The 15,076-nt window shown below is 51.5% G+C and overlaps 1 protein-coding gene across 4 annotated transcripts in view; it reads left to right on the top strand.

Annotated features, from left to right (window-relative positions):
- sdk2b (sidekick cell adhesion molecule 2b) overlaps positions 1-15,076 on the top strand; it is a 1,174,030-nt gene that overhangs the window by 924,205 nt on the left and 234,749 nt on the right. For all 4 annotated transcript variants that reach the window (XM_072483445.1, XM_072483444.1, XM_072483443.1 and 1 more), the window contains one exon: positions 6,772-6,873. In XM_072483445.1, the coding sequence (XP_072339546.1) occupies positions 6,772-6,873 (102 nt within the window). The remainder of the gene's footprint in view (positions 1-6,771; positions 6,874-15,076) is intronic.

Below are 15,076 nucleotides of genomic sequence, written 5' to 3'. Positions count from 1 at the left end.
AGTGTTCAGCATTGTGCCCCCGCATGGCTTGTTGCAATTAGACATGTGGGGCGAAATTCTCCGGAAACCGCGCGATGTCCGCCGACTGGTGCCCAGAACGGCGCAAATCAGATGGTCATCGCGCCGCCCCAAAGATGCGGAATGCTCTGCATCTTTGGGGGCCGAGCCCTAACCTTGAGGGGCTAGGTCGGCGGCGGACGAATTTCCGCCCCGCCAGCTGGTGGGAAAGGCCTTTGGTGCCCCGCCAGCTGGCGCGGAAATGACATCTCTGGGCGGCGCATGCGCGGGAGCGTCAGCGGCCGCTGACGGCATTCCTGCGCATGCGCAGTGGAGGGAGTCTCTTCTGCCTCCGCCATGGTGGAGACCGAGGCGGAGGTGGAAGGGAAAGAGTGCCCCCACGGCACAGGCCCGCCCGTGGATCGGTGGGCCCCGATCGCGGGCCAGGCCACCGTGGGGGCACCCCCCGTGGCCAGATTACCCCACGCCCCCCCTAGGAACCCGGACCCCGCCCGCGCCGCCTTGTCCCGCCGGTAAGGTAGGTGGTTTAATTTACGCCGGCGGGACAGGCATTTTAGCGGCGGGACTTCGGCCCATCGGGGCCGGAAAATCGCCAACAGGCGCGGCGCGATTCCCGCCCCCACCGAATCTCCGGTGCCGGAGACTTCGGCAACCGGCGGGGGCGGGATTCACGCCAGCCCCAGCGATTCTCCGACCCGGCGGGGGGTCGGAGAATCTCGCCCATGGTATTGACAATGCCGTGATCAGCTCCCTGTGAGGCAGCTATGTGTTTTGCTCCAAACACCGGTTCTTAGTCACAACCAGCGCCTGGATCAGCAACCACTTCTCACATTTCAATGGTGCCTTTTATTATACGGAGGGTTGTGAGCTTGGTATTACAAGTACCGCTCACCTCGCCAAAGCGCACCAAGACATTGAATCACTTACACAAATGCAACCATTTTCATGTCATCAACCCACGCTGATGACTCCCAAGCATGCTTTCTTGGTGAAGCTTACTGACCTCCCACTGACTGAGAAGAGCAGTTCTCTCTGTGCCCTTGCTGCCTGGAGAAGCACCAGTAGGGAGGCATCACTGAATGTGGGAGCCACCCTTGCTCTAACTGCAGCCATTCCTTGAAAGCAGCCCTTGTTTAGTCTCTCTTCAGTTGTCTCTATGTGTGATGTCTTTGATCCAAGTACTGCCATACCCTTAAATATGGTGCCTGCATTTCAGCTGCTGTGTCTTCCTCCTATCCACCACCCATTGATGGCTAGCTACCATGATTAATTGGACATTCACTAAAAGTCTAGTCCCGTGTCCCACTGGCCATTGGGCCATTGTGCAGCCATGCAACCCGATTTGGACCTCAATGTCAGGACTTCCTTCCAGTTAAATTCAACCCAATGTGTCATGGACCAGTAGGGGTACTCCCACCTAAATATGGGTCTTTACCAGTCAAAAAGTTAGCCACAGATTCTGAGTAATTAAGCTGTGGATGCCCAATTGCATAATAAGATCAAATCTGAGATCATCTGCCAGCCAGAGCCAGTAAGGACCAGGAAACAAATATATAATTTCAAATCTACAGAACTCAAAGGATTGAGGAATGGATTGAAATAAATTCAATAAAGGCAAATGGCAAGGCCAAAAATGAAAATTTCTAAAGTTGTGACGTTAAATATATAAAACATACAAAAAGCAGAAAATAATAGTGTGAACTAAATGAGCAACCTCTAAAATGGATGAATTGGAAAATCAACACAGACATAACAAAATAAAATATACCACATGAAACCTTGAGAGAAAAAATGTACTGGATAAACCTTGGAAGAAACATAAGAAAATATTAAAATGGGTGGCACTGGAGAGGAATATGAAAAAAAATGAAAATCGCTTATTGTCACAAGTAGGTTTCAAATGATGTTACTGTGAAAAGCCCCTAGTCGCCACATTCCGGCACCTGTTCGGGGAGGCTGGTACGGGAAATAATAGTGTACGGGAATATAGTAAGGGACATTTAACACGATGATAATAATCCCACTTTTCAGCATTATAATACTAGAATGGTTGGGAAGAAGTCTTTTTTTAAACCGTGAAATAATTGCTGTTGAAGGCAAGTGATTGAATTCACAAAGAACATTACAGCACAGCCCATCCAGATTCCTTAAATAGACCGACTACTTATTGCGCAAACGATCTGAATTCCTCCATTCCCCGCCTGTTCATGTGTCCTATCAAGATACATCTTAAATGTTGCTATCGTGCCTGCCTTCACCACTTCCACTGGCAATGCGTTCCAGGCACCCTCTGTGTGATAAACATTCCCCGCACATCTCCCCTAAACTTTCCTCCTTGAACCTGAACCCCCTTATAATTGAGTCTTCCACCCTGGGAAAAAGCTTCTGACTATTCACCCTGTCTCTACCTCTCTTAATTTTGTAAACCTCAATCAGGTCTACCCTCAGCCTTCTCTGTCCAACGAAAACAATCTGAGTTTATTCAACCTCTCCTCATAGCTAACACCCTCCAGATAGGCAACAATCCTGGTAAACCTTCTTAATAATAATAATAATAATAATAATCACTTACTGTCACAAGTAGGCTTCAATGAAGTTACTGTGAAAAGCCCCTAGTCGCCACATTCCAGCGCCTGTTCAGGGAGGCTGGAATGGGAATTGAACCCACGCTGCTGGTCTTGTTCTGCATTACAAGCCAGCTGTCTTAGCCCACTGTGCTAAACCAGCCCCTCTTTGCACTCCCTCCAAAGCATTCACATCCTTCTGGTAGTATGGCGACCAGAACTGCATGCAATATTTCAAGTGTGACCCAACTAACGTTTTATACAACTGTAATATGACCTGCCAACTCTTGTACTCAATGCCCCAGCCACTGAATGCAAGCATGCTGTATGCCTTCTTGACCAGCTTATCCACCTGCATTGCCACTTTCATGGAACTATGGACCTGAACACCCAGATCCCTCTGTATGTCAATGCTCCGAAGGGTTCTACCATTCACTGCATAATTCACAACTGAATTTGATCTTCCAAAATGCATCACCTCACATTTGTCCAGATTGAATTCCATCTGCCATTTCTCTGCCCAACTCTCCATCTTGTCTATATTCTGCTGTATTCTCAGACAGTCCCCTTCACTATCTGCAACTCCACCTATCTTAGTGTCATCTGCAAACTTGTTAATCAGACCATCTACATTTTCCTCCAGATCATTTACATATATTATAAACAACAGTGGTTCCAGCACTGATCCCTGTGGAACACCACTCCTTACAGATCATCATTCTGAAAAACTCCCTTCCACTGTTACTCTCTGTCTCCTGTTGCCAAGCCAGTTCTTTATCCATCCAGCTAACACACCGCGAATCACAGGCAACTTTACTTTTTGTACCAGTCAACCATGAGGGACCTTGTCAAACACCTTACTAAAGTCCATGTAGACATCCACAGCCTTCCCCTCATCAATTAAGTTTGTCACCTCCTCAAAAAACTCTTATCAAGTTGGTAAGGCACGACCTTCCCACAGAATATCATGTTGCCTATCACTAACAAGTCCATTCGCTTCCAAATGTGAATAAATCCTCTCCCTCAGTGTCTTCTCCAACAGCTTCCCCACCACTGACATCAGGCTCACCGGACGCTAATTACCTGGATTATCCCTGCTTCCCTTCTTAAACAAAGGGACAACATTGGCTATTCTCCAGTCCTCCGGAACCTCGCTTGTGGTCAAAGATGATGCTGATATGGTTGCAGCTATTTCCTCTCTTGCCTCCCAAAGTAACCTAGGATATATCCCATCCGGCACCTTGGAACTTGTGTACCTTAATGCATTTTAAGATATCCAACACTTCCTCCTTCGTTATGCTGACATGTCCTAGAGTATTCACATACCCATCCCTATCTTCAACATCCGTCATGTCCCTCTCCTTGGAGAATACTAATGTAAAGTACTCATTAAGGATCTCACCGACTTCCTCTGACTCCATGCATAACTTTCCTCTCTTGTCCTTCTTTTCCTAGCTACCCTCTTGCTCCTTAAAATGTATAAAAGGTCTTGGGATTTTCCTTGACCCTGTTTGCCAATGAGATTTCATGGCCTCTTTTAGCCCTCCTAACTCCCCGTTTGAGTTAATTCCTACTTTCCATTTATTATTCAAAAACTTTGTATGTTTTTAATTACCTAGACCCTATGTATGCATCCTTTTTCTTTTTGTCTAGTCTCACAATTTCCCCTGTCATCCATGATTCCCTAATCCTGCCATTTCTGTCCTTCATTTTCGCAGGGACGTGCCTGTCTTGCACTCTAGTCAACTGGTCTTTCAAAGACTCCCACATATCAAATATGGATTTACCTTCAAACAGCCGCTCCCAATCCACATTCTCCAGCTCTTGCCGAATTCTAATTGTAGTTAGCTTTCCCCCAATTTAGCACCATCACTTGAGGACCACTCTTGTCCTTATTCACGAGTATTCAAAAACTTATGGAATTATGATCACTATTCCCAAAATGTTCCCCTACTGAAACATTGGTCACCTGGCCAGCTTATTCCCCAATACTAGGTCCAGTAAGGCCTAGAATTACTTGCTGGTTATTTTCTGGATGTGGTTCACCAAGGTTGAAAATATTGCTTTGTTACCCAAATATTGCGCTGTAACACATACCAAATAATATTTTGAAGTATGTAAGGAGGTGTTTGTTAAAGAAAATAAAGGAAGAGTTACAGTTAACAAGTAGCTATCATCTGTCTCAGGTGTGCCAAGTGCTTTAGGAACTTTTTGCCATGACTTGTTTTGTTGACAATACTGCAGCTTCTGCACAGCATATTTCTATAAATAGCAGGATGAATGACTGGTTTGTTCTTTTTCATACTGTTGGTAAAGGAAGCAGTCTTGGTCAATATACCCAGAATTCCATTCACCTCTCTGAATAATATCAGCAGATCTTTAACATTTGTAATCTCATCCAAAACGTGGCACTTGGGTGTCAGACAAGGTTGTATGCAAGACTTTCTGACTCAAAGATCAGACTGTTACCAACTGAAGCAAACAATTTGCTGACAAATCAAAGATCTCCTTCGCACGATACCAAATAATCTCAGATGCTTGAAGGAGACTAGGGCAACAATTTGCACAGAACTGGTGAATAAATGTAACATCTCTAGATACTGGTACGACTTTGCAGGGTTGAAAGACAGCAAACATAGTGCCCTTGTTTAAAAAGGAGGATAAGTCTGACACAGCTTACATTAATGTTCAGCAATAAAGTTGGATTAAATTGGAGGGGCAAATGTTAAATTCATAATAACAGGAGGCCCAGATGTCCGTCCCTGGGTCAGGTTTACCAAATCAGGAGATGTCCTGACTTGGCAAACCTGCCTTTTAAAAATGGTCTCCCGGGGGTAGGGGGTGGGTGGCCTGAAACAGGAGTCAGGGTGGGCATGGTCACCGAATGAATCTGCAAGCTTTCAGGCGCAGAGGCGGACTGGATGCATGGTCTGCCTCCGTGCCTGGCACTGAATTAAATTAAACAAAACATAATAATAAAACTCATCCCTCCAGCCCGCATCCTCCCACATATTCCCTGTACCCCATTCATGCCAACCTATGCCAATACATGCCCACCCATCCCCCATGGCCCATTCACTCTATGCCAACTTGATGTCCCTCCAGCAAACCCCATGGCCCCTCATACCCTTATGCTAACATAATGTCTCACTACCCTCCCCCATTGCCCCGTACCCTGAAGTGCACCGAATGCCAACTCATGCCAAATTATTTCCCATCTCTCTTTGTGCTTACCTCCCTCATGCCAACTCACCTAGTATCTTTCAACAGTTTCTTGACAGCTTTGACACTTCCTGGATAGATTTAACAGGTTAGACACTTCCTGAATAGCTTTGACAGATTGACAGATTTTACACTTCCTGGATAGCTTTGAGAGCTGGACAGTTCCTGGACACCTGAACGATTCCTTGACATTTCCTTGACAACTTGACACCACTTTTACAGCTTGACAGTTCCAATGAGTTCATGCATTGAAGTGCATAACCCTGTTCCTTTTAACATTCCCATAGATTGCCTTAACTCTCCCAAAAGGTTCCTTACCTCACCCAAAGGTATCCTGGAACCCTATATAAAGGTAGATCTCACCTCTCCAAAGGTGTACCTGGCTATCCGAATTCATCCACCAAATTCAGGCCTCCTCTTGCCTGTTTTAATCTGCACTCTCTGGATTCCACACTCCTGTTCTTCAAATATCCCACTTCACTGGAGGCAGCTGGTGATTTAAATGACCAGTTGCCTCTGCGAAATGCCTATGCACAAACCCTGGCCTGACTCCAGTCCTGCCCCACGGAAATAGGAAATGCTGTGTAGGGGGCAGAACTACCAATAATTAACTTAGATCATGGGAAACCTTAGTAGAAATGAGCCAGGATAAGAACAGGTTTAAAGAGAAGATAAAGTATTTGAGATGCATAGTGCAAACCTGATGAGGGTTTTGGGTCGGGGAATGGAGTTGCAGTTGCTAAATGGTGTTACCCAATGACAATGACTAGACTTGGATTCAGAAATCACTTGTCCGCTACTCTACATCACTCATCTACTTAATCAGCAGTGGATAGTTTTGTTCTCCATTTATCATTCGGAAAGTTGCAGAGTATCATTTTTGATTAGAATATTTGAGCATTAAAAATGCACTTGACATCTTATCACTTGTGCCAGTTTTAAAGGCTTTCTTTCTGAATCTGCACAGATCTGAGTAAGCATAGGCGCTATGAAATCAGGATGAGCATCTACAATGCAGTGGGAGAGGGACCAACCAGCCCACCTCAAGAAGTGTTCGTCGGTGAAGCAGGTAAGCCCACTAGCATTAATGTGGGGGGTAGGAATGCAGGGGCAGATATAGAGAGATTTTAAAAGCCAGAAAAACGTATTTTGGAAACACAGTGGTGCTCTGCACCAAACCATTGTTCCTATCTGGGTATAAGCCTAATTCAGCCCAAATAGTTGCCAGAAAAATCTCAATGTTTTAATATTTTGACTCCCGATAAGTAGACATAATAACCTCCAGCTGCCAAGTATCTAATTAGTCTCAAAATCTTATTGCATGAAAACTGAAAACATTTGAAAGTACAGCACAAGCTGGCCATGACTTTACTGTTACCTCAGAACCACTCTGAGCAATATGTAACATCCCAGCATTATGTCCTGATAAATTGTACGTTGAGACAAATACAAGTTTCAAATGATAAGCGTTGGATTTAACAACTAATTTCATGTTGAAGGAGCTATATTTAACTGTAACCACCACAGTCCGCTTGATGGTACTGATCTGCTTTATTTTTATAATTGTGATATTGCCTCTCTAATCAATCTAGACTCAACTCGATCCATTCTGGCTCTGATTGAATAGGTACAGCATATTTGTAGAACTGTTAATGTCCTGGATTTTGCAAGAAAAATAACAATGAAAGTATCAGAGCTCATTGATATTCTCAAATTGATTAGTTAAAGAGACACGCTATTGCTTGTCCTTTTCACACAAGTCCCCGATCCTCTATAGAGGGTGTCATGCTAAAATAGATCTCTAATTTCCTTAAATTTCTGTGAAAAAGCCCACTAAAAGAAGCTGCAATCATTTTTTTTTACAAATAATTTTTATTAAGGTTTTCATAAAATATCAACAACAAAATGAAAAAGGAATCCAACAGGGTTAAGTACAAAACACAGTGTAGAAAAGCAACCCTCCATACTCCTCTCCCCCCCCCGTACATAAATAATAAATCAACATTGACACCCCGACTTAACACAACAGGCATATACACCCCCTCAGACCCTCCAGTGTAAATAACGAAAACAAATATAAAAATAAAGTAAAGTAAACTAAACCCTCCCCCCGCCCCGAGCTGCTGCTGCCATTGGCAAATGTCTACCGTTCTGCCAGCAAGTCTAAGAACGGTTGCCACCGCCTGAAGAACCCTTGTACCGACCCTCTCAAGGCGAATTTCACCCTCTCCAACTTAATAAACCCCGCCATATCGTTGATCCAGGATTCCACGCTTGGGGGCCTCGCATCCTTCCACTGAAGAAGAATCCTTCGCCGGGCTACCAGGGACGCAAAGGCCAGAATTCCGGCCTCTTTCGCCTCCTGCACTCCAGGCTCCACTGCGACCCCAAATATTGCGAGCCCCCAGCCCGGTTTGACCCTGGATCCTACCACCCTCGACACCGTCCTCGCGACGCCCTTCCAAAATTCCTCCAGCGCTGGGCACGCCCAGAACATATGGGTGTGATTTGCTGGGCTCCCTGAGCACCTAACACACCTCTCCTCACCCCCAAATAAACCGGCTCATCCTTGTCCCGGTCATGTGTGCCCTGTGCAGCACTTTAAACTGTATGAGGCTGAGGCTCGCACACAATGAGGAAGAGTTCACCCTCCCTAGGGCATCTGCCCACGTCCCTTCCTCAATCTCCTCTCCCAACTCCTCCTCCCACTTACCTTTCACCTCCACCACCGAGGTCTCCTCCTCCTCCTGCATCACCTGGTACGTTTCCGAGATCTTCCCCACTCCCACCCACCCCTCCCGAGAGCACCCTGTCCTGTACTGTGTGTGGCAGCAGCCACGGGAATTCCACCACCTGCCGCCTGGCAAACGCCCTTACCTGTAAGTACCTGAAGGTGTTCCCCGGGGGAGCCCGTACATCTCCTCCAGCTCACCCAGGCTCGTGAACTTCCCGTCCACAAACAGGTCCCCCAACTTTCAGATCCCTGCCCTGTGCCACCCCGAAAACCCTCCACCTGTTCTTCCTGTGATGAACTGGTGGTTCCCCCGTATTGGGGTCCACACCGAGGCCCCAGCTTCCCCCTGTGCCGCCTCCACTGCCCCCAGATTTTGAGGCGCCGCCACCACCAGGCTCGTGGTATACCTCCTTGGAGAGAACGGCAGCGGCACGGTTGCCAGCGCCCCCAGACTCGTACCCACACAAGACGCCGTCTCCAACCTCTTCCATGCAGCCCCCTCCCCCTCCATCACCCACTTGCGTACCATCGTTGCATTGACGGCCCAGTAGTACCCACAGAGGTTGGGCAGCGCCAGCCCCCCCTATCTCTACTCCGCTCCAGGAACACCCTTCTCACCCTCGGAGTCCCTCGCGCCCACACAAACCCCATTATACTCCTGTTAACCCGCCTGAAAAAAGCCTTCGGGATAAACACGGGGAGGCACTGGAACAGGAATAAAAACCTTGAGAGCACCGTCAGTTTGATTGATTGCACCCTACCTGCCAAGGACAGCGGCAACGCGTCCCACCTCTTGAACTCCTCCTCCATTTGCACCACCAGCCGTGTGGAATTAAGCCTATGCAGGGCCCCCCAGCTCCTGGCCACCTGGACCCCCAAATACCTGAAGCTCCTCTCCGCCCTTTTTAATGGGAGCTCGCCAATCCCCCTCTCCTGGTCCCCTGGGTGAACCTCGAACAGCTCGCTCTTCCCCATGTTGAGCTTGTACCCTGAGAAATCCCCGAATTCCCTGAGGATCCTCATTACCTCCGGCATTCCCCCCACCGGGTCCGCCACATATAGCAGCAAGTTGTTCGCATGGAGCGGCACCCTATGCTCCTCCCCACCCTGCACCAACCCCCTCCAGTTCCTCGACTCCCTCAGTGCCATAGCCAGGGATTCAATCGCCAGTGCGAAGATCAGTGGGGACAGGGGGGACCCCTGCCTCGTCCCTCGGTGCAACCGAAAGTACTCAGACCTCCTCCTGTTTGTGGCCACACTTGCCATCGGGACCTCATACAACAGCCTAACCCACCTGACAAACCCCTCTCCAAACCCAAACCTCTTCAGCACCTCCCACAGGTACCCCCACTCTACCCTATCGAAGGCCTTCTCAGCGTCCATCGCCACCACTATCTCCGCCTCCCCCTCCCTCGCCGGCAACATGATAACATTCAAAAGCCTCCGCACATTCGCGTTCAACTGTCTCCCCTTCACGCAACCCGTCTGGTCTTCGTGGATGATCTGCGGCACACAATCTTCAATCCTCGTGGCTAAGACCTTCGCCAGCACCTTGGCATCTACGTTTAGCAACAAAATCGGCCTGTAAGACCCACACTGCAGGGGATCCTTGTCCCGCTTCAGGATCAAGGAGATCAGTGCCCGGGACATCGTCGGGGGCAAAGCCCCCCCGCCGCCCCCCCCCCCCCCCCCCCCCCCTCCCTTGCCTCATTGAAGGTCCTAACCAGCAACGGGCCCAACAGGTCCATATATTTTTCATAGAATTCGACCGGGAAACCATCCGGCCCCGGTGCCTTCCCCGCCTGCATGCTTCCTATCCCTTTGATCAGATCCTCCAGCCCAATCGGGGCCCCCAGTCCCACCATCAGTCCCTCTTCCACCTTCGGAAACCTCAATTGGTCCAGGAAGCGGCCCATCCCTCCCTCCTCCAGTAGGGGCTCAGACCAGTACAATTCCTCATAGAAGTCCCTGAAGACCCCATTGATGCCCACCCCACTCCGCACCACACTCCCTCCCCTGTCCTTAACTGCCCTGATCTCCCTAGCTGCGTCCCGCTTCCGAAGCTGATGCATCAGCATCCGGCTTGCCTTTTTCCTGTACTCATAAATCGCCCCCTGGGCCTTCCTCCACTGCACCTCCGCCTTCCTGGGGGTCACCAGGTCGAATTTGGCCTGGAGGCTGTGCCTCTTCCTCAACAATCCTTCCTCGGGCACCTCCGCATACCTCCTGTCTACCCTCACAATCTCCCCCACCAGCCTCTCCCTCGCCCCCCGCTCCCACCTCTCCTTGTAGGCCCTAATGGAGATCAGCTCTCCCCTAACCACTGCCTTCAGCGCCTCCCATACCATCCCCACTCGGACCTCCCCGTTATCGTTGGCCTCCAGTTACCTCTCTATACTTCCTCGGACCCGCTCGCTCACCTCGTCTGCCAACAGCCCCACCTCCAAGCGCCACAACGGGCGCTGGTCCCTCTCCTCCCCCAGCTCTAAGTCCACCCAATGCAGGGCGTGGTCCGAAATGGCTATTGCCGAGTACTCGGTATCCTTTATTCTCGCTATCAGCGCCATGCTCAAAATAAAAAAGTCGATTCGGGAATAAGCCTTATGGACATGTGAGAAGAATGAAAATTCCCTAGTCCCCGGCCTTACAAATCTCCACCGCCATTGTCTGCCACAATGCTCGACCCCTCGAATGACACCTTCTTTCCCACCAAGATCGCCACCCCTCGAGTTTTGGCATCCAGCCCTGAATGAAACACCTGACCTACCCACCCTTTCTTCAATCTTACCTGGTCTGCCATCTTCAGGTGCGTCTCCTGGAGCATAACCACATCCGCCTTCAGCCCCTTCAGGTGCGCGAACACACGGGCCCGCTTGACCGGCCCATTCAGTCCCCTTACATTCCAGGTTATCAGCTGGATCAGGGGGCTACTCGCCCCCTTCCCCCGCCGACTAGCCATAACCCCTCCTCGGCCAGCCACGCGCCCACACCCCCCTCCCGGCCCGTTCCCCACAGCGGCAGACCCCCATCTCGACCCCCCCTCCCCCCCCCACTCGCTCCAGCTCCCCCTTGACCATAGCAGCAGCAACTCGATTCCCCCCACCCACCCCCCCCACCCCTACCCACACCCGGCTTGGACCCATCCTAGCTGTTTTACTCCCCCCATTGCACTTCCGCAAGTCAGTTGACCCCTGCTGACCCGGCCACTCCCGCCTCTCCTTCGACTCCTCCCATTGTGTGACACACCCTCCTCTTCCGTTGCCCATCCACAGGCTCTCCCCCTCCCCCTTCCATCCTAAGCGCGGGAAACAACCCTCGCTTCCCCGGCCCCGCCCCCTCCAGTCTTCAGCGCGGGAAAACGCCCACACTTGCCCCGCCACCTCTACCGCAGCTCCTTTTACAGGCCCGGTCCCCTCACCCCCGACTCGGGCATCCCCCGCCCCCGCGGGGCCCCATCTCACCGCCGACCATCCACCCCTGTTCTATTTGCTTACCCCCCTCCAAGAGCCCCCCTGACCAACCCAACCAAAACAGGGCCCAACCCGCCCCAACCACCCTCACCGACCAGAGAGAGAAAAACACAAAAAGAAAAAAAACAAACCAAGAGCAAAGGACCCCCCCTCCAAAAGTAACGTATCAACTGCAGTCCCCAAACGCCCACCCCGACCCTCAATCTGCGTCCAACTTCTCGGCCTGAAAAAAAGCCCACGCCTCCTCCGGAGACTCAAAATAACGGTGCCGGTCCTTGTAGGTGACCCACAGTCGCACCGGCTGCAACATGCCAAACTTCACCCCCTTTCTGTGAAGCACCGCCTTCGCTCGATTGTACCCGGCCCTCCTCTTCGCCACCTCCGCACTCCAGTCCTGGTATATTCGAATTCCGTGTTCTCCCACCTGCTGCTCCTCTCCTTCTTGGCCCACCTGAGCACACACTCCCGATCAGCAAACCGATGAAACCGCACCAGCACCGCCCGCGGAGGCTCGTTAGCCTTGGGCCTCCTCGCCAGCACTCTATGGGCCCCTTCCAGCTCCAGGGGCCCCTGGAAGGACCCCACTCCCATCAGCGAGTTCAACATGGTGACCACATAGGCCCCACGTCCAGCCCCTCCAGCCCCCCCGGGAAGCCCAGAATATGCAGATTCTTCCGCCTCGACCGATTCTCCATCCCCTCGAACCGCTCCTGCCATTTCTTGTGGAGCGCCTCGTGCGCTCCCACCTTTACTGCCAGGCCTAGATCTCGTCCTTGTTCTCGGAGATCTTTTGTCGGGCCTCGCGGATAGCCGCCCCCTGGGCCGTCTGTGACTCTAGCAGCTTATCAATAGAAGCCTTCATCGGCTCTAGCAGGTCCGTTTTAATCTCCCTAAAGCAGCGCTGGATTCCCTCCTGTTGCTCCTGCGCCCACTGCATCCAGGCTGCCTGGTCTCCGCCCGCCGCCATTTTGTTCTTCTTCCCTCGCACCTTCTTCGGGTCCACCACCACCTTTTTAGTCGCCCCGCTCCTGGTAAAAGCCATATACTATCGGGGAATTGTTGTAATCTCCTTCCCACACTGGGAAACATCGAAAAAGTTCCGTTGGGGGCCCTGAAAAGAGCCCAAAAGTCAGTTTTTGTGGGAGCCGCCGAATGTGCGACTTAGCTCCGCATAGCCGCAACCGGAAGTCGGGAAGCTGCAACATAATGAACAGTGTGTGCTGTTTGTTTGCTGCTGACCACAAAATCTGAGCCACAATACCTGTTACTGTGCTGTGCGCTGTTTAAGAACAGGGTAAAGAGCACATGGATGCAGTGTCCTCAATCATAGATTAGAATCAAAGAATTAATGGTGCAGAAGGAGGCCATTGGGTTCATCGAGTCTGCACCGGCCCTTGGAAAGAGCACCCTCCACCCTATCCCCGTAACTCAGCAACCCCACCCAACATTTTTGGGCCGTTTATCATGACCAATCCACCTAACCTGCACATCTTTGGACTGTGGGAGGAAACCGGAGCACCCGGAGGAAACCCACGCAGACACGGGGAGAACGTGCAGACTCCGCACAGACAGTGACCCAAGCCGGAATCGAACCTGGGACCCTGTAGCTGCGAAGCAACTGTGCTAACCACTGTGCTACCATGCTGCCCAAACTTGTGATTATATATTTAAACTTTGCAGGTTGTTGATCAATTTAATTTTACTACTTCTATCACCAAGTGGAGTAAATTAATGAAGACTGCTCCATCAATGATTCTTATAAAAGAATAACGCGATTCACCCTGACCTATGCTGAGTACGTTTTGTCCTATTAGTGAATGCACAATATTCCCTGGCTAAGGGAACGAGCAGATGAACAATAATCAAGTCTCTATGGGATTCCCCTTTCTCCCTCATTGTGGAGAAACCATGGGCGGGATTCTGCAGGAACCGGCGGGGTGGGCAACTCCGGCGGGAAGGAGTGGCGTGATCCACTCCGGTGTCGGGCCGCACCTTCAGGGGCTAGGCCGGCACCGGAGTGCTTTGCGCCGCGCTGGCCGGCGGGGAAGGGGCTTGGCGCCGCGCCGACCGGTGCCGAAGTGCCTACGTCGGCCGGCGCAAGTTGGCGCATGCGCGGAAGCACCAGCATGTGCTGGCGTCATCCCAGCTCATGCGCAGGGGGTTCATCTCCGCATCGGCCATCGCGGAGGAATAGCAGCCGCGCGGAGGAATAGAGTGCCCCCACGGCGCAGGCCTGCCTGCGGATCGGTGGGCCCCGATCGCGAGCCAGGCCACTGTGGGGGCACCTCCCTGGGCCAGATCCCCCCCATCCCCGCGCATCCGTCCCCCTCGAGGACCCCGGAGGCCGCCCGTGCCGTCAGGTCCCACCAGTAAGTACCTACTCTAATGTACGCCGGCAGGACCGGCAAATACAGGCAGCCGCTCTGCCCATCGCATGCCGGAGAATCGCCAGGGGGGGGGGGGGCGCTGCCAGCGGACACCGACCAGCGCGGCGCGATTCCCGCCCCCGCCAAAACCCCAGCGCCGGAGAATTCGGCAACCGGAGGGGGCGGGATTCATGCCGCCCGCCGGCGATTCTCCGACCCGGCGGGGGGTCGGAGAATCCCGCCCCATATTTTTGTTCAACATATTCCCTCAATAACTTTTCCAAGATTGGAAACTCATGTTAGGAAAACAAAGGTAGTTGTAAGGGATTTATATTTGTATTGATAATCATTAGAAATAAGGGGCGAGATTCTCCACTCCCGCGCCGGTTGGGAGAATCGCCTGGGCCGGCAAAATTTCCCGGGACGCCGGTCCGACGCCCTCCCGCGATTCTCCCAAGCGGCGGGAACGGTCCAGTCGAGTTCCGCAGGCCGGAGAATCACCGGAGACACCCAAAATGGTGATTCTCCGCTATTCTCAGGCCTGGATGGGCCGAGCGGCCAGGCCAAAACGGCGGGTGCCCCCCGGCGCCATCCACACCTGGCGCTGCCGTCGTGAACGGTGCATGAATGCTGAGGGGGGATCCTGCACCGGGGGGTTGCTCAAATGTGGGGTGGCCCGCAATCGGTGCCCACCGATCATTG

The sequence above is a fragment of the Scyliorhinus torazame genome, chromosome 18, assembly GCF_047496885.1.
Source record: "Scyliorhinus torazame isolate Kashiwa2021f chromosome 18, sScyTor2.1, whole genome shotgun sequence".
Lineage (NCBI taxonomy): Eukaryota > Metazoa > Chordata > Chondrichthyes > Carcharhiniformes > Scyliorhinidae > Scyliorhinus > Scyliorhinus torazame.
This window is presented reverse-complemented; position numbering and strand designations above follow the sequence as displayed.